At 45.8% G+C, this 19,833-nt stretch overlaps 1 protein-coding gene across 1 annotated transcript in view; it reads right to left on the bottom strand.

Annotated features, from left to right (window-relative positions):
* Nucleotides 1-1,682: 1,682 nt before the first annotated feature.
* The window catches only part of LOC147724345 (uncharacterized), a 2,209,372-nt gene continuing 2,191,221 nt past the window's right edge, over nucleotides 1,683-19,833 (bottom strand). The window contains exon 34 of the mRNA XM_086966996.1: nucleotides 1,683-2,228. Within this exon, the coding sequence (XP_086823122.1) occupies nucleotides 1,773-2,228 (456 nt within the window). The 3' untranslated portion in view covers nucleotides 1,683-1,772. The remainder of the gene's footprint in view (nucleotides 2,229-19,833) is intronic.

The following is a 19,833-nucleotide window of genomic DNA, read 5'->3' as shown; positions in this document are numbered from 1 at the left end:
TGCTCTCTCCATGCCACTGGAGTCAAGCTATCCTGGCTGATGAGGGCTGAAAGCCTAAAAACGGGCCTAGGATGCTTGTTTCCAGTCCATGGAGGACCTGTCCTGGCAGTCGGGCTGGACTGTTCCTATTGGGCACAGGGTCAAGAATGATTTACATATGGCTGGGTTCAAACTGGTATGGCAGAGTGAGCAAAAAAAACGAAGGATTTAGGCCCAGATCTCTGTACTTGGGTGAATGTATGACATTGTTCTGCATTCTGTCCATCAATTGTTCTTTTTGCCTTAGTTTGTCATGACCTGAACTGATAACATTATAATCATTAGTATTGTCATTATTATCGTTTTTTTTAATTATTTTGTGAATCAATTGCCTCCTTCAAATATACAGTGGCACCTGAGTCTGGGGATGAGAAGACCCTAGAAACGTTCCCTAAGCAGCAGTATGCTATTAAGGTATTGATCGAATGCATTTTTCTAGCCAATCGTGTTTTGCAACAATAAAAGAAGGGGAGGTATTGTTCTTATATGCCTTGGATCACACATCTAAAAAACATACGAATTTCCATCTCACATGTCATCTCATTAAATAGCACCCTTTAAAATAATGAGCAGCATTTCTTTTCATTCAGGCAAATAGTGCCAAAACAATGCAGTGATCGGAAAAAATAAAATCAAAGGTTCAAAACTGCTTAGGAATTTGTAAGATGTTTTAGGCTCTTAAACATGAATACGTGCCACACGCTGAGAAATCCCTATCCTAATTATTAGTCACCAGGATAACTAAATTCAAAGAAGTCATGAAACACATCATCAAATGTTGAAAATATCTCTGATCTTGAAAATATTTCCTTATGAAAAGATCCAATGTACCGTACAATACCCACAAAACTATTCATTAAAAAGATTAACAGATGGGGGATGATAAAATAGTGTGTACTTCCTGAAGACTGTGTAATTGGATAAAGCTGTATATTTAAAATTCACATGTCTTGCAATAAGGCCTTAATCTAAAGAGCACAACAAGAAGTACGCTTTTCAGTGGTAAGCAGAACTTTTAGTTGCCAGGCCCAAATCCTATTAGCTCAAATATCATCATTAAAAGTTATCATGTATATGCAGACGGCCTCATTTTGAACGAAAACGACACGAACTGCATTGCACGGTCAACATAAAAGACAATTTCTTCCTTTATGTTTATGAGAACGAAGAACTCCAGGCTGCGGGTGACAGCTAATTTCCTCTTTTCACTCCGTGCCCTTGAGCTATTAATGCACGCTGATCTTCATTCAAGTAATAGATGGGAAAAATTAAGCATAAACACATACAGAACAAAACACGGAGGCCATCTTCTCCAGCCCTAGAAACAGAATACAGTAAAGATGGTGAGATGAGCGCAGTGGAAACATTTGAAAGAGCTTAGTAATTTTAGAATTGCGGGTAGAAAACAGTCTAGTATTGTGCTAAATGAGTGTTCAATATTATCTATATATTGAAAAGGGATTTGCTTTCTGGATGTTGATGCTTGATTGAGCATACCTACTTGGGCCACTTGAAATTCATGGTAAATACTCCATCGCTTTTTAAATATATCCTGTACGCAAAGGGAAAAATAATTTCATGCAAACATTTAGTAATCTCCCCATAAGCTGTTCGTATACGTATAATTTATTTAGGGATAGAAGGCTTATTGTGCTATGTAGAACTGAAACACTTTATTAAATAAAACTAAAAGCAATTCGTTTTTCTCCGTTTGAAATAACCTCCGCTTCTCGTCATTTTTGCGGAGAATCTATACGACTGTGCGATATACCATGGGCAAGGTGATTCATGTTCCCTGTATAGCATTCAGTGCTTTCCTGTAGCTGTGAAGGAAGATCTCCTACACGTTGGATCCAATAGGATTTGTCCATTGAATCGTCCATCTTGATTTGGTCCAAGTCCCTTCTTAGCAAGGTGTCCAGTTGGGGTCCCCGGGAGACGCCAAAAGGTTCTCTTTCAGTCCCCACACACAGGTCAAAAAAGGTGCTGGGATTGGAGGAATGAGCTTCTTGGCACGGGGAAGTCAGTTGCTTGGCATCGTGGTGATATTGCCGATTTTTAATAAGAGCCTGAAGTGAAAATATTGTCTGATTACAGGTCTCCAGCTTCAAGTCCAGTTGCTGGCATCTACGCTTCTCACTTTCCAATTGCTCTTTTAGATGAACATTGTCATTGCTCAATGTGTTCAACTAAAGGAAGAAAATAATGGGTTTTGTTTAGTTTTGTGCACGTGTAAGATGCAAGCTGGAACATTTGTACTAAGCTTCATCTAGAGTCAATAAAAGAAATAAAAAAAATACTTGCATTACGAAGGTATTCTTTTTAACATAAACCAACTCTTTATTCTTAATACCAGGGCATTTATAAAACACTAATTCTCACACACCAAATGCATCCAATGAGAGCAAACCTAGCCGCAAAGCTGTGGAGCATGGCATAGAGCAGAGGGATACAGGCAAAGAAGACATGCAGGTAAGTACTTCGGGCGTAGAGGTAGGGGAGCATAACAGAAGTGTGATCGCACAAAGGGGAGAAAAATTATGCTGCACAGAGAGCCCATGCAGAAGATTCACCAAGGAATCAAGTAATTAATTCTTAAATTCTTCATTGAGGTTTGGAAATCTAAGAATAGTAGGTTTCTGATTAAGATTTTCGCAGATAAACAGGTTACTCACCTTTGGTAATACTCTATCTGACCACAAATTCCTCTCCTTGTGAATATTCCCTACACATCAGAGAGGATCCAGAAACTTCAAAGCAGTACGCCTGCACGCCAGTATGTGGCATTGTGCAGCATCACATTAACCTTGTTCCACTCCGTAAGTAATGGACGGAGCAGCATATAAGTGCCATGCATTTATACTGACATGAGTTGCTTTCTTAGGCTGTCTGCACCCTCGGACGCAAAGTCCATCGGCAAATTGGTGTGACCAGTGTGCTGATCTCTAGACTTGGAACATTTTAGATGGGAAATAGTCCAGTTCACAGAGGAGGGGTGTGAGAGAGCTGAGGAGAAACGTTTGGTTAGATACAGTGCCCACCAGAAAGAGGGTTATCGAAGGTAAGTGACTTGTTACTCTGATGAGATATATCTAACCACAGATTCCACAGCTTATGAATAGATACCATAGCAGTACCTCCCTACGTGGTGGGCCTGTGAACTGGCTCATTGCAAAAGGTCCTGTAGGACCGAGCATCCACAATGCCCATCTTGGGGAAAAGACTGTTGAGGCAGTAGTGCCTCATGAACATGTGTATTGGCGCCCACGTAAGCACCTGCATAAACTCCAGAACAGACACTCCACTAGCCAATAAAATGGTAGCAGCTAGAATGAGCCCATAAGCCACCTGGAGCTACTTCCTGGTCAATGTATAGCAGATCTTGATGCAGAGCACAGTAAATCGAGAAATGGTCTGCTTCTGCACAGTCTTGCCCTCATTTGCACATGAAAGAAAGGGTATGTAGTTCCTTGTAAAGACTAGTGGGAACATTAATTACAGGTCAGTGCTAGCCTGGGGGTCAGTGTGGGATGTGACTCCTCCGGAGCAAAAGCCCTCACATGGATCATGCTTCATCATCGTGCATGCTCCACATCAGGCTGGCACTACAATGCCTGGCGGGCATCAAACAGGGGGCTTTTTATTGAAGATCTTTTTGTTGTGCCGTATATGAAGCCTACGTGTGGGACTAACGGTATAGATTGGTGTGATCAGTGAGTGTATAAATGAGAGAAGTGCAAGTTAAAATAGGTCAAGTAGTCGTCTAAAAAAGTTTCAATAGGCAAGTCCACTTACTTAGATTAAAAATGCCATTGGCAGCATCGTTGTGAAGGGAACTGGTGCAGTGGGTGGTGCCGGAATCAAAGTTGCACCGGAGCTGGTGCTGAACCCAAAGTGGGTTAGAGGGTCTCAAATGGAGCATTGGTAAAACCAGCAGGCAGAAGTCTGTCTGGAGGCCCATGCAAGAGACATAAATGCACAGTATGGCCTCCCTACAGGCCTCAACTTGAGACATATTCACTGACGGGCTAGGATGTTTGGTGTGCATCCGTACTATGATTGAGATACACTCTAAGGAAGAAAAGGAGCAAGAGTGGGTGGCACATCGATGTCCTTGCGCCCTCTCTGGAGTTCGAGATTTGCGAGAAGTGGCAGATTTCCACTTAGATTTCTTATGCCTCTTTTTGGACTTACTTGAAGGCTTTGCCGTCGATGAAGATACAGGCCACAGGAACAGGACCTTCATTTCAACCTCGACTGGTAGCATAGGGTAGTCTTCAGATGTCTGGCGATATAAAGATTCACTATGTGGTCCCGTATGGCCTTAAAATTCATCCGAGTGCAGTCAAAGCAGGCCCTGGAATCGTGTTTTGACCCCAGGTACAGGTATACCTCATGAGGGTCTGTTACAGACATCTGTGTGCAAAAATTTCTGCCCAGCTTGAACTCTGTTGCATTAGGAGGTGACATTTTCCCATGTACACTGTAAAATTATGCATAAAAAGTCTTTAAAAGACTACAGAGTCGCTCCAGATCCATATCTGAAGGTGCAGAAAGGAACTGACTTCAGCGCACATGAGTAGTGCTTATATGTGGCTCAGCTCTTGACTTCCAGAGCAGAACGATGTTGGTGCCGAGCTGCACAGCACCACCTACCAGCGCACAGAAGTGCTCCTTTGAAGTTTTCCGGATCCAATATCACACATGTGAAATATTCACAAGTTAAGGAATCTATAGTTAGGGGTATCCCTCAGAGTCCTTAGTTTCTGTACACTCAAAAACTTCAAAGGTCTATGCAGGGAATGTTTTATTGAAAATGTACTTTCATTGTGTGTTCTCACTCTCCACTTATTTCTTTAGACCATCTGCATGGCTGATAATCCACAGGACTATATCCCTAAGTGTGACACCTGGCATCTTTTGGTGTGGTCTCCCCTGACCTTTTTGGCTGCTGACGGAGGATCAAGAGGCTTTGAGTTCCCAGTGAGCAAATAATAAATATTATATGCCGGAAAGGCCCTAAAATCTGCTAAATAACTGAGTGCAGACAGTCTTCCGGGTGATTTTCTCAGCAATTTCAAGATATGCTGCTCGATAAGCTGCTGTTGGTCCTCACGGAGGCCTTAAAATTATGGGAATTACCACGATCAATGAGAGAGGCCCTAATAGTGGTTACATAAAAACCAGGTAAGTACCCCACAGTGACTGGTTCTTATATAGACCCCTCTCTATGCTGAACATGGACCCCGGTATTGGCAGCAAGACTCCTGCCTTTTCGCCCACAATTGATACTTGACAATTAGTCAGGTTTCATACCTCGTAGAAATACGCTCCGTAACATCCGCCGATTGGCACACATTATGCAATCACTGGAACTGAAAGAGGACAACTTTATAGATGTAGAGCTCCCTTTTGATTCTGTAAGATGGTAACACGTCTGGCGGGTCCTCCACAGAATGGGTTTGGGCTCCCAATTTATAAACTGGATAATATTGTTATATGAAGGTCCACGAGCCATGGTGTGTTTGGGACGGTATGTCTCATCTGTGATTACCTTGCAGTGAAGCACTAGGCAGGGCTGTCCGGTGTCCCACTTGATTTTTTCCAGACCTATGGAACCTTTATCCTGTCGACTGACACAGGTTCTCAGGGGGGGGCGGCATACAGACGGGGGTGACTGAGTATATCACTTTATTTCATGCTGACAAATCTATGGTGCACTTGAGGTGGCTGGATCTGTCAGCACCACTGTTGTTGAATGCACTGACACAGTATTGGGAGGTCTCTGGTCTTCAGATCAACAGGAATAAATCTTTGTTCCCGCTAGGACACCTCAAGGATTTACTGCTGGAACGGCTCCTTTGGGTAGAGTTGCCCTGGACAGTAGACAAGGTCCAATACATAAGGTTACACATAGTACATGATGAAGGGCAGCTTTGCGTCAATACCATGGGAATGGTGCTGGAAGGCATGCGTCATTCAAACCAGTTCTCAAACACACTCGATATGTCCTTGATGGGCAAGATTTCCCCCATCAAGATGGTGGTATTACTGCATTGTCCTCTGCCTCAGTGCCACCTTGCTGGAAACAGGCGAAATTGCTTCCCCTCCTTAAGAAGCCTGGCCTGGACCCCCTAGCCACGTCCAGCTATCGTCCGATATCGTTGCTCCCGGCACTGGCGAAGGTCTGTGAAAAGGTTGTCTATAGGCAGCTGAATAATTTTATTGAGTCCTCTCAGGCCCTGCACCCGGCTCAATCGGGTTTCAGGGTGGCTTTCAGCACCGAGACGGCTCTGGTGGAAGTTTCGGAGGCCATCAGGGGGTGTCTGGACGGAGGCGGCAGAGCGGTCCTGGTTTTGCTGGACTTATCTGCCGCCTTCGATACGGTTCCCCATGCTCTGCTGCTGAATCGGTTGGCAGAGGTGGGACTGTCAGGCGCGGTTCTGGCTTGGCTGTCCTCGTTTCTGTCGGAACGGACGCAGCAAGTTTGGATGCCTCCTTACGCCTCGTCTCCCAAGAAGCTCAGCACAGGGGTCCCCCAGGGGTCGACGTTAAGCCCCCTGTTGTTTAACATTTATATGACCCTGCTGATCTATCTGGCTGAGCAGTGGGGAGCCAAAATAATGGCGTACGCCGACGACACTCAGCTGTTGTTTACCTGGCCTAAGAATTGCCTAGATGCTAGTGTCGTCTGCTCCTGTCTATCCAATGTCTTTCGGTGGCTCCTGTCAGCCCAACTTAAATGCAACGAGGACAAGACAGAGCTGTTGTTTTATGGCAACTTTCCGGCCAATTTTAAGGATCTCATTTGGCCGCCTGATTTTGCTTGTCCCAGCTCTCTTGGAGGCCTGGCCAAAAACTTGGGGGTCTGGTTCGGACAGGATCTGAAGTTTGAAGTACATCTAAAAAAACTTACGCCGACCTGTTTTGCGACCCTCAAGTCACTAAAAAGGTTCCTTCCACTGCTCCATAGGGAAGCAAAAGAGACGGTTCTGCGTGCTCTGATTCTATCTAGGCTGGATTATTCCAATGCCCTCTTTAGCGGTCTTCCTAAATATCTCATCAACCGAATGCAGATTATTCAGAATGCGGCGGTCCGACTTTTATTCCATCTCCCGAGAAGAACTAGCGCTTCTGCTCATCTCCGAAAGCTCCATTGGCTTCCAGTGGCCCATCGTATTGTGTTCAAATCTCTGGTCCTGGCCTTCCGTGCCCTGCATCAACACGGACCACAATATTTGCACAAGAGGTTCACGTTTTATTCCCCTCGCCGTGCACTCCGATCAGCTAATCTCCTTCTGATGTTTACGCCTAAAATCAGATATGTGAGATTGGGTGGTCAATCTATTTCTGTCCAAGCAGCTCGATCCTGGAATGCCCTGCCGCTCTCTTTGCGTGCGTCAGCCACACTGGCAGAATTTAAGAAGGGGTTAAAAACTCACCTTTTTAATCTCAGTATCTAGTTGCTCCCCTTCTTCCTTGGTTCGGCTCTGTTCTAGTTCACATATCGCGCCAGGATACTCTGTAGTAGCAGAGCGCGTAATAAAATCTTTTATACATACATACATACATTGCCTCTATATTATGCAGGGGACCTTGTATGAACTGCCTAGGAGTATCTTTAGAGAACTGGACTCACTATTGCTGGAGTTACTTTGGAACAGTAGGATGTGCAGGGTGAGCCTTGATACGTTGTGGAGGGTGTGGGACCAGGGGTGACTGGAGATCCCAGACCAAGGGTTATATTATTCGGCAACCCAGCTCCAGCATGCAGTACATTGACTGGATGCTGATCCCAACTGGGAGAGGTCCCTGTTAGTGGGCATGCATGCAGGATATCAACTGAGGTAACTTGTGAAGCGTAGCAGACATTGGTCCCACACTCTCCCCTATTTTATCAGGCTGATGGGCAGACTCAGGGATGGGAAAGTTCTGAGAGTAATAAAGTGGGCTCCCCATGTGCCCAATCTGGACATTTGGATTATGCATCCTATTGACCAGATAGCGCAGTCGATCTTCACAGCGGAGCGGCAGTAGGGAGGCTGCCTGACGCTAGCCGACCTATACCCAGGGACTGGATTTATGTTACGTTATTTAATATTTCTAACACACACAGATACTGCAAGAGTGTCACGGCGTGAACCTTGAGAGATTGTAGAAGCACCAAGAGCCAAGATTAGGGAAATAGATGAGTTTTAAACTTCTTCTTGAAGAGAATCGGGTTCTGAACGCACAGAAGCGCAAAGGGCAGATCGTTCCAGGCCAAAGCGGCCTTTACAGCTAGAGAACTCCCGTCTGTCCTTTGCAAACGGAAACGCAGGATTTGGTCTGGGAGTTGAGTATAGGAACGCAGTTCTCTTGCGGGTGTATAAAATGAAAACCGTCTCGAAGATAGCCGGGCCCAGTGGCATAAAGAGCACGGTGAGCGATAACAAGGATCTTAAATCTGACCCTCTCTGCCATGGCAGCCAGTGTAAGGCGCGTAGGTGTTCCCTCAAGCTACATCTGGTGGAAACGTTCATGAGCAGCCTGGTTACAGCACTTGCACCACTAGCAATTTAATTAATAGGTAGCTTGGGATGCCAGCATACAGAGTGTTGGCATAATCTAGCCGAGAAAGAATAAGGACTCCTTAGCCACCTGAGGAAGAATGGGAGGAAACTTCCTGAGGGGCTTTAAGACACCAAAGCAAGTCCCAGCCAGCTTCTTGACCTGGGATGAGAATCAGAGATTCTTCTCGAACCAGACCCCTAAGTTCTTAACTGGGTTACCTGAGGATGAAGGCAATACAGAGTCGGAGGGCCAGAGTGATTCCCTAAACCGAGCGGGAAAGTTGCCAAATAAGAGTATTTTCGATTTCTCCTCATTGCATTTTAATTCAGCCCCCGCCAGCCAACAGAAAACTGTGGGCAGGCAGTGTTTGGTGGCCAAAGTAGAGACTTAATTTTTCCTCCAACTGAACAGGAGCTGTGTGTCATCTGCATAAGCTAAAGGATGACATGGACACCTTTATTTTGCGTCTGGGAGAATGTTTAATGTTTTCAATAAGCCTTGATTGCAGCCACAACACCCCAATCATGGCCAATATTACTGGAGGCTCCTGACATTTCCGACACCCTGGCTACTATGTTGTCTATGGCCGGGGACCGCAGACTTGTAATGCACCTTTATCAAGCCCTGCACGCAGATCGGCGAGTCAAACCACTGCGGGTGGAGGAGAAATGGCAATGCCCAAGTGATAAACCCCTTTCCCCCAAAGATTTGTCCAAAATAAACGCAGCTGTCCGTAGGGTATCAGTGAGCTCCAACATAATATAATACACATGACTTACATGTCCCGCAAGTGACTCCACGCTATTTACCAAATGCAAGATCCATGCTGTCCAAGATCAATGCTGTCCGAGATTTGAGGCAGTAGAGACTGATTTTTTGCATATGGTTTGGCGATGGCTGCATATTGGGTAGAGGTACTAGCACAGCTGAAACGTGCAACGGGGTGGGATGTCCCTCTATTGATTACTAAATGCTTGTTGGGCCTGCTGCTAGGAGATCCGAAACGAAAATTGACCAGATGTTTTAAGGTATTGGGCCTCATGGTGGCAAAAAGGCACAACCACAGGATGAGTAGCAGACCCCAACTTGGAAAAGGTGGGAGAGAGATCTACGGGAATGGGCAAGTGCAGAAGTAGTACATATAAGAATGACAAGGAAAGATGATAAGCTGCGTGAAGCACTACTTGCATAAGGAATGATGTTGCGGGACTTGCTGGACTCGATTGACCATGTACAGCCTATGACTGTAAGGATGAAGGACTTGGGATGAAAGGAATCGACCATACGAGGCCTACTTCCGTCTGATAATAACAGCATTATTTGTGTTTCCAATGTGCCGATCAAGTATGCACTATTGATATAATACATTAAAACTGTGGACTGTTCTCTACATGGAAGCTTGAAAGAGGGGCCAGAGGGAGCTATAGGATGATAACTTCCAGTTATACAGTATTTAACTGGTTATATGCTTTGCATGCCACAATGTCAGATGATACGTACAGTCGCTAATATCCTGTTTGTGAAGTAAGTTAATAAAACACACTTTAAAAAAACACCTGTGCCAAGCTACCTAAGGGGGAGCACAAATAATTGGACAAATGTATAGTACTCATACTATCTAGAGCTGTGGTTTCTGAATGGCTTCAATGCGTCCCTGCCAGCCGAAAATTGCTGGGTCTAACACTAATGATCTGTGAAAATAAATGTGACCTAAATGTGTGTTAACATATTAAATTGTTTCACCATGGAGCAACAGCCTGCCTTTCAGCACTTGAAAAGAAGGGTGTGTTCAGTAAACATTTTCACTCTATTTATGTACCATGTGAGAAAAGGCATTTACTTTACATGTTTCTCCAATTTTCCAGTTTGAAAGTCTCAAATAAACGATGCTTAGGGTAAGGCCTGAAAACAAACTGTGCAACAAGTTCTCTGTATAAATGGCATGCTTTTGTGCTTTCAGCATAGCTCCATCACTCTCAGTCTATCCTGAATCAGTAAGGGCACTAGGCAGATAATGAAACCTCTGAAAATATTAATAATCCACTCGTTGTCAGACACTGGTATGAGTACAGAGTAGCCTGCCCTACCTCTGAGTGGCCATTTATAAAAAAATATTGCTGCAACATAAATTATCCTTGAAGTTTCTCCACTTTTAGTTAATTTTGCAAGATACACTGATCACCTGATGAGCTTTGCTGTAAACACTATGCCTCTGTAAAATAACACTTTACAGCATAATTATTTTCAATCTCAGTTTTGGTAAATGCATGCAGCGTCATCATTTTAAACTGAGTGCAATTGTGGCTAAAGCTCTTAGAACTACGACCAGATCTGAGATACTGATTTTTTTCTTTTTAATTTTTAGACCGATATTGCGTGCCTAATCCAACTGCAGTGACATAATGAGATCCACACTGCATCTGAGGGCCATTTATATTTTCAGCAAGAGCCCAATTTAATCTCATGGTGATTGACAGTCTTCTTGAAAAACATATGGGCAGGAGGTTGACCTGCAGGCATTTGATAATGAATTGGTAGGGATAAGCTTTCTAGACTTTTAAAAGAAGGTCTCCGGCAGAGTCCGACTCTCCACTGCCTAGCATTTTAAGAAGTAGGCAACACTGACCAGGCCAGCATAGAGGGTGGTGTTAGTAAGTGGGGAAGTGCTCCTTGGTCTCAGAGCTGTCCTCAGTCATCTTTGTTGGTGGGAAATAAAGCTCTCGGATAGAATTGTGGGGGCATGTTTTAGGCACAGAAAACAAATTGCTCTGAAGAATAGTGAAAGTGGAGAATACAGAGCATGTTATTGATCGTCTTACGGTCGCTTACCAATGGCATGGAAAATATTTTTTTTAAACCATTTGACACACTGGCATTGCAGAACTTGCTCTTAACAACAGAAGAAGATTAAGCCTTTCTTTCTGCACCAATAAGATTTTCTGCTAGCTATCAGGGGAAGATTATTCCATCCCATGGCTTGTACCTAATAGGCTAACAGCACTATGCATTAGTCAAGGTGGTAACATGGATCATTGCATTTGGTCCTGAAAAAGAAGCTTAGGGGTATGCTTCAAAACATGTCGACCAGCGAGGGAGCTGCTCATTAAAGCTTTTTCCCCTACTTCTTTCCCCACTTTTTATCAATACCAGCTATCGGGAGCAATAAAGTTTAGTTTTTAAAAAAAGCCAGGTATTTTTTAAACTCACTCATTCCTGACCCTTCCACTCTCACACCAATACACATACTTTACTTCATTCCAAAGTGCTCCCAAGTATTCATCGGTCATAGCACGCCCGTCCCGCAGAAGCTGGGAAGAACCATATGATGAAGCATGCCACCAAGGGACCTTTTGGTGGGTGAGGGTAATTTTAAAAAACTTTATTGCTTTCCCATGCTAGTAACCAAATGGTTCACTTGGGTTTAGTCACTTTTTAGAAGGTTAGTACTTTATTTTGTAAATTTTGAGTCATCCCCTTAGATCGCTTCATGTCCTCCCCGATGAATGAGGAGAAGCAAATGCTAGAAATGGGTTCAGGTCAGGAAAAGCTTGTGCATCCCATGCAGGTGCTGTGGAAGTCTCCGCCAAAACTTGGGCTGGTAAGCACTCTGTTCAGTACCTCTGCGCAGACTTCCAGGGAAATCTTGATTAGAGTGGTCATTGCCATTCAGCGCAATCACACAACTGACCACTGTGTGCACAACAAGGACTGGGTGAGAGCTTTAAAGAGGTTTTGAGGCTGTAAACAGCAATGCGGCCATCCTAAGACGCTGCTACAAGAGTGTTAAAGGCATCAGGTCTGTCTGGTTTGGAGTATGAAGTACTGGTGAAAAAGTAAAATACAATAGGCAGACATATCTGTATTTTGAGAATAAGTAGCTAAACCATAGACATAAGAGTTGTATGATGTTAAGTTACTTAATATCAAAGTTAATTTCATTTGAAGCCACTGCCGCACCCTGCTGGACTCACACCGGGACACTCATGAGTAGCTGTGAGCATAACAAATTAATTTAACATAACATAACAAAGTAGGGGTCAATATATTTCTGGGAAAGGGCCTCTTTTTGAAGAGCCACCCCCATTTTATGTGGACTGATGCTGTTGATTTTTTGACTTGGTGAACTGGAAGGAACACTGCTAACCAGGCCCCAGTGCATGTGATCTAACCCCTAAAAATATGTCAAATTGGCTAGATCCTAAATGGCACATTAAACCTTCCAATAAATCCATAGTGTAGGCTGTTCTAAGTACACCTATGAAATGGCAAATTAAATGTTACTTTAGTACTCCAGCATTACTGTGCTTTCCACTTATGTGACCAGGCAAATATGACTCAAGGCCTGCCACAACAGTCTTGCAGTTAAATTTTAAGGGGCAGATTTATGTTAACTGGTGCATCCCCAGGGATGCGCCAGTTAACATGCGCCACAGCTCCGCCACCCATGGTGCGCCGCCTTTATAATGCGGCGCACCATGGTGCAAAAACGGCACAGATGCGTGACGCATCTCTGCCGGAAATGTGGCGCTTTGCTGGAGTTGCGTCGCAAGCGCGACACAGCTCCAGCAAGGCTCAGGGGTACACCATGTGCACAATGCTGCGTCAAGACCTACGCCTGCTTCAAGCAGGCGCAGGGCTTTGACTCAGCATTTCCTTGAAAGTGACTAAGTGAAATCTCATAGATTTCACTCAGCCACTTTCAGGAGGCGTTCCTGCGCAGGAACGCCCCCCCGCGCAGGAACGCCTCCTTAGATATTACCTCTAATGGTCCATATCCTGCATTTTACAACCCCCCACCCTGACCCTCCCCTGCCTGACGTCACCGCCCCAGTATAACGCCCGGCATGGGCCGTGCCTGATTGCTACATTGATTTGGCAACGAGGATGATCAACCCCCTGCCATCTAATTAAAAAGAAGGATTCATTGGAATTCAACTTCTTTAAATTTTATTTTTGCTCCGTATCGTTAAATGTGCTGAGTCAAAATCTAGAATGAAATTGTTACGGACTACTTCACAACTTCATAAAGTAAGTGCCGAAATATTTTTTGTTTATTCTTCCTACGCCGTCTAAACCCTGCTGACTGTGCTTCCAGGGAGATACGGTGAAGGCACGCTTCTCTGGTGACGCAACGATTTCAGCTGCAGCGGCATTTCGCTTCCTCTTAGTCCATCGCGCTCCCAGCAACACGCAATTGTCTGTAGTTAGAATTCCCAGCAAGGAAATTCAGAGGGGAGCTGGAGATTAAGTATTTTGTCCCTGAGACTTCAGCAGGAGGCAAGCACAGTTCAAGCCCTTGGAGAATATTCTGTAGATGATGAAAGTCCTTAACCCCTTCCATGCTCATGACGGAACAGTTCCGTCATGAGCGTAAGGTGGCCTGTGCTTATGACGGAACCGTTCCGTCATGGTTCCATAGGCCCAATGGAACGTTCAGCACCGGAGCAAAATTCGCGCAGCACAGAAGGGGTTAAAAAGTTCCTTGTCCTTTCCTTGGCAATGAAGAAACCACTGCAGGCCAACCCAGAAAACAGCACACTGGCAGAGCGGCAGTAAAACTCCTGCAGCTTCCTTAGTTCTTCTCCTTGGCAAAAGGTTTCTTGTTCCAGAAGTGATCTAAAGTTCTTGGGACTAGGTCCCAATATTTATACCCCAAAATCCTTTTCTCTCTGAAGGCAGAGAGGCATCTGCCTAGTACAAACCAGTTCCTGAGCACTTTCTTTACATGACTCCCTCCTTCCTTTCACTGTGCAGGGCAGAGACATCAGACGCCCCACAGGAGGTGGAGCCAGCACAGGGGAGGGAAGGTACAGCCCTGGAGCACTTTGTTGACATGATTCTTCCTCTCCTTTCACAGTGCAAGGCAGAGACATCAGACACACCACAGGAGGTGGAGCCAGCATTGTAGAGGGAAGGCCGAACCCTATTCAGGTCCCAGGTGCAATTCCTCCCTCCAATCTCAATGCAGATCTCTCTCTTCACCACTGGGGTGCCCCAGCCTGTCTCCTGGAATCCCCCAGCCCTATCACTCACACATCCAAACAAGGAATACACAACTTAGTAGGGGCAGGCCTGCACAGTTAGGCAAGAAAATGCCTACTTTCTGAAAGTGGTATTTTCAAACACAGAATATTAAAACCAACTTCACTAAAAGATGTATTTTATCATTCTGAGTTCAGGCATACTAAATATGAATTTCTACCATGTTCCCTGGGTCAGTTAGGATTACAAGAAGCCCTGAATCAGGTGGCACCATTGGGTATGGCGAAATCAGGAGGCCGAGTGCAACGATCGGCACCTTGGTACAATGAGTATCTGCGAACGGCCAAAGCAACATGTAAACGCGCCGAAAGGCAATGGAGGATAGCCTATTCCACGCAGGCCAAAACAGTTTACATAGATTGCAGACGTGCCTATCACACGCTGATTAGGAAGGCCAAATCATTGTACTACTGCAATAAGATAGAGGAAGCAAAGCAGTCCACCAAGGAGCTTTTCTCTATTTATAAATCTATTGCAATAGGAAAACCCGCCGCAGTGCCTAAGAAACTCTGCACCACGGAGGGCTGCAATCGAATTGCTGAGTTCTTTGCAACCAAGGTCTCCAACATTTACAATTCCTTCCCCCAGAGGACAGACAGTGGTTCTGCCCCCTCGGAATTCCCAAGATTGAAAGGGGAACATCAGCTAACTACTTTTGTTACTCCTTCCACTACGGAGCTTCTCCGTATTTGTGGATCCATAAAATCCAGTTCCCCTAGAGATCCGACCACTCCCAGTCGGCTAAAGGACAGTTTGCCAGCACTAGAGCCCTATGTGCGTCAGTTACTGGACATCTCCTTTGAGTCTCAGGTGGTCCCGAAGGCCTGGAAACAGGCAGTGGTACTTCCTCTGCAAAAGAAGACCAACGTTAGCTTCGAGAAGCTGGATAACCTCCGTCCTATTTCCCTCCTTCCCTATATGGCGAAGGTGGCGGAAAAAATAGCCAACATACAGCTTATGCAGTTCGTGGAGATGGCTTCGCTACTCCACGACTCGCAATTTGGCTTCCGCCCCCGTCACTCGACGGAGTCTGCTCTCCTCGTGGCGGTGGAAGCACTCAGACAGGGAGTAGACGAGGGCCAAACGATGGCATTGATCCTAATAGACTTAAGCGCAGCATTCGACACTGTAGCACATTCTACCTTGCTACAGTGTCTGAATGGAGGAGGGGTGACAGGAGCTGCGCTTGGCTGGATCAAGTCCTTCCTTTCTGAGAGGTGCTTTCAAGTCAGATTGGGTGACTGCTATTCCAGGGAGATTGAGTTGGGCCAGGGCGTACCTCAGGGTTCGTCCCTGAGCCCAACTCTATTCAACATCTACGTCTCCCCCCTGGCGGCTATCGTGGAGGGGTATGGTCTCCGCTTGGTGTCCTACGCCGATGACACGCAGTTGGTCATCTCCCTATCGCGCGCGCCCGGACTTGCGGCGGACATCTTCAGGAACTGCATGAAAGACCTTGCTGCCTGGATGTCTGCAAACTGTTTAAAGTTGAACGGGAGCAAGACCGAGGTGCTCGTGGTGGGGGGTGCACCGTCTGCGTGGTCGTCGGCGTGGTGGCCACCCTGTCTGGGGGAAGTTCCTGCTCACTGCCGTGAAGCCAGGAACCTTGGCGTGTGGCTGGATAAGGACCTCACCTTTGGCTCACAGGTCGGTCGGGTGGCAGGGATATGCTTCAGTGTTCTGAGAGCCCTTAGGAAAGTTTTAGATCTGCTTCCCATTTCTGCTCGTCAGACACTGGTGCATGCCTTGGTCACCTCCCGACTTGATTATGGGAACCTGCTCTATTTGGGGGCCACAGGCAGGGTCATCGGCCGCCTGCAGGTTCTTCAAAATGCGGCAGCGCGGCTGGTCCTCAGACTCCCTAGGAGGTCATCCGCCAAACCAGCCTTACGGGCCCTCCACTGGCTCCCCATTGAGAGGAGAGTGGAGTTTAAGGCCCTTGCCACTTGTCATCGTATCTTGAACGGCAAAGCACCTCTTCCGCTCCAGAGCCTAGTATCCCATTATGAGCCTGCACGCAGTCTTCGGTCCTCGCAGACCGGGCTGTTAAAAGTCCCAAGAATATTCAAAGCTCGTATGGGAGGTAGATCCTTTAGATACCTTGCTCCCAAGCGCTGGAACTTCGGCTTGAACCCTCCGAAGTCCAGTTTAGGAAAAAACTTAAAACGCACCTTTTCAGCAGATAGCTTGGTTGGGAGGAGGGGGGACAGTCACTCCACTTGTCATAGCGCGGGGACACGCCAGTGGCGTAACCAGGCGCTTAATAAATGTCCATTAATAATAAGAATAATAATAATAATAATCTAACTGCCCATTCTAGCCTATAGAGAACAGGTAGCCTTGCAATAGTGAAAAAGAAAAATGGCTGAAAATCACTATTAGGACATGCTACACACACCAGAGCATGTGCTACCTTATACTTACAATGCACCCTGCCCTTGGGCCTACCATAGGGGTGTCTAATATGAAGCAAAGGGAAGGTTTAGAGACTGGCAAGTGGGTGCACTTACCAAGTTGACATGGCAGTCACAGACTGCACACAGGCCTTGCAATGGCAAGCCTGAGACACACTTTACAAGCTGCTTCTGGGGGTGGCACAAAGAGTGCTGCAAGCCCACCAGCAGCATTCGATTTACAAGCCCTGGGCAAACATGGTGCACTGTACTAGGGCTTGACAGGTAAATCAAGTAACCCAATCATGGAATCACCAATAAGTACATCAATTTAACATAGGGAGCACTTGCACTGTGGCACTGAATACAAGTGGCACAGTGCCCAAAGCATATAACCAGCAAAAACATATCAAAATAGAGGAGGCAATCAGTACAAATGGAAGGGAGACTTACACCAATGATGCCAGGTCCAACAGGGACCACCAACTCCCTGGGGATAAATAACATCTAATGAACCCACCTGGGCCTTGTGAACCCACCTGGGCCCTGGGGACTACCAACTCCCCAGGGCCAAATATTTGTAAACGAATGGTAGAGGGACCATGTGGTTTCCCTCCTGGGCCACACAGGGCCCTGGGAACCACCACTTCCCCCAGGGCAGCCTGTGCACAAGAAAGGATGGGGGAAGCCCAGCATCCCTCCTGGTGCCATACATGGCCCTAGGAACCATCACCTCCCAGGGCGGGCTCCTGCTATGTGCCTGGGTGCTCAGAATAAACCTGTTTGCTTTTGCTTGGTGGGAGCTGACAGGTCCTGCCAAGCAAAATCAAACACTCTAGTTCTAGCGGGCAGGAGCATCTCAAAGTGCTCCTGCCTGCGGGAAGAAGTGGTTTCACTTATTTCCCTGCCTGCAGGCATGCAGGCAGGGAAAGATATGAAACTTTTGCTCTTGCACACAGGGATCTGTATTTCCAGCAGCTCAGTAGCTCCCTGTGTGCAATAGCAATGACAGCTCCTGCATGAGGTCGGAAGCTACCTGGGACCATGGGGGCCTTGAGCCTACCCCTTCAGTCCCCATTCTTCACAAAGGGGTCCCTGGGTGAGCTCTAGGAAACCCAAGATTTATTGGCAGGCCCTGGGGAAAGAGGGTCCCCAGGTCTTAAATTGGCTGGGGTGGAGCTGTGCAGCCCTCCTCACCAATACAAGGCTAGGAGATGTGGCACCTGGGGCCGAATCTGCCGAGGGAGGGGACGGCATTGTCCTGCACCATCATTCAATTAATGCTGGGCTCCAGGTATGTGGTCCCCTCTGCTGAAATTGACCCACTCAGATACTCACGCACCTACTCAAAGACCCACTCGTTAACTCATGCACCTCCATCAGAATGTCATGCATCCACTCACAGATCCCCTGAGACACACATGCACCTACTCACAGATCTATTTAGAGGCTCATGCACTCATTCACCGACTCACTCAGAGACACATGCACCCACCCACAGACCCACTCAGACACTTATGCAGACACTTATGCACCCCCTCACAGACCCACTCAGAGACTCACACACTCATTCACAAACCCACTCAGAGTTGTATAAATATCACTCACAAGACCCACTCACAGACTCACACACCCACTGAATCAGAGACTCACGCACCCACTTACAGACTCACTCAGACACTCATGCACTCTCTCACATACTGACACACACTTTTTGAGGCACTCGCAGACCCACTCACACTCCAAGACTCACCACAGACCTACTCAGACACTCACACACCCACTGACAGACCCACTCAGATACTCTCACACCCACTCACAGACCTACTGAGACACTTCTGCACTCATTCACACACTCATTGTCAAAGGTTTCTGGTTACGGTTAGGAATTAAAATTTAGAAAAACCTAAGACATTCACTTCAAAAACCAAAGGTTACAGTGATGTTATAGTTAGGATATAACATTGAAAAAACTTGGAAATTCACTTAAAAAACACATGTTAGAGGGATGTTAGAGTTAGGACATAGAATTTGTTTTAAAAACTTGGAAATTATCTGAAAAAACGTTTCAGGGACATTTAAGTTAGGCTCAAATTTCACTTGTACAAAACCAGAGAAATTCAGCAGTTATAGTTACCTGAGCTAACTATAAGGTACGCCCCACAATGAACTGCTTATGACCTCACATATTACGCCACTCGTGACATGGTCAGTGACAACACTGATGACATCATCTAGTGGGTGTAAGTAATTCCATTGAGTTTATGATTGTTAAACATATATACTAACCTACTTTCAGAAGTTAAATTACCTATATATAAATATATTCTGCAATCCAGGAGGTGCCTTTTTAGCTATAACATTGTGATTTAGAAGATGACACTTTAGTTTTATCCTCTGAATAATGCTGATAAACGAGGAAAGAAATAGGAAAATAGCGTAAATCACACAGTTGGGGTAGAGTGGGGTTAAGTGGATAAAGAGTGGTTGAAACACGAGTCCCACCAAGTTCATGTTTTGTCTGTGATTCCAGTTAGGTGCTTGTTACCCCCATTCTCATTGAATTATTGTATATTTGTGACTTGAGATTTGGCATTTGTCTGTATTTTTTCTGCCTGCACCTGCAACCTTCTGACCCATTTTACAGCCAGCTGATTCAGGATAAATGAAGCATATTTAAAAATCCTAAAGAGAAATATATATTTGTTTAATTTTCTGCTATTTAGTCCATAATTTCTACTATGAAAGAGTGCCCTCATTATCCTGACTCGGTCAAAGCCAGGACGTTGACCAAACAAGGTTTACA

The sequence above is a fragment of the Lissotriton vulgaris genome, chromosome 4_1 (assembly GCF_964263255.1).
Source record: "Lissotriton vulgaris chromosome 4_1, aLisVul1.2, whole genome shotgun sequence".
NCBI lineage: Eukaryota > Metazoa > Chordata > Amphibia > Caudata > Salamandridae > Lissotriton > Lissotriton vulgaris.
The sequence above is the reverse complement of the archived record's forward strand: the minus strand, read 5'-3'. Positions and strand labels throughout refer to the sequence as shown.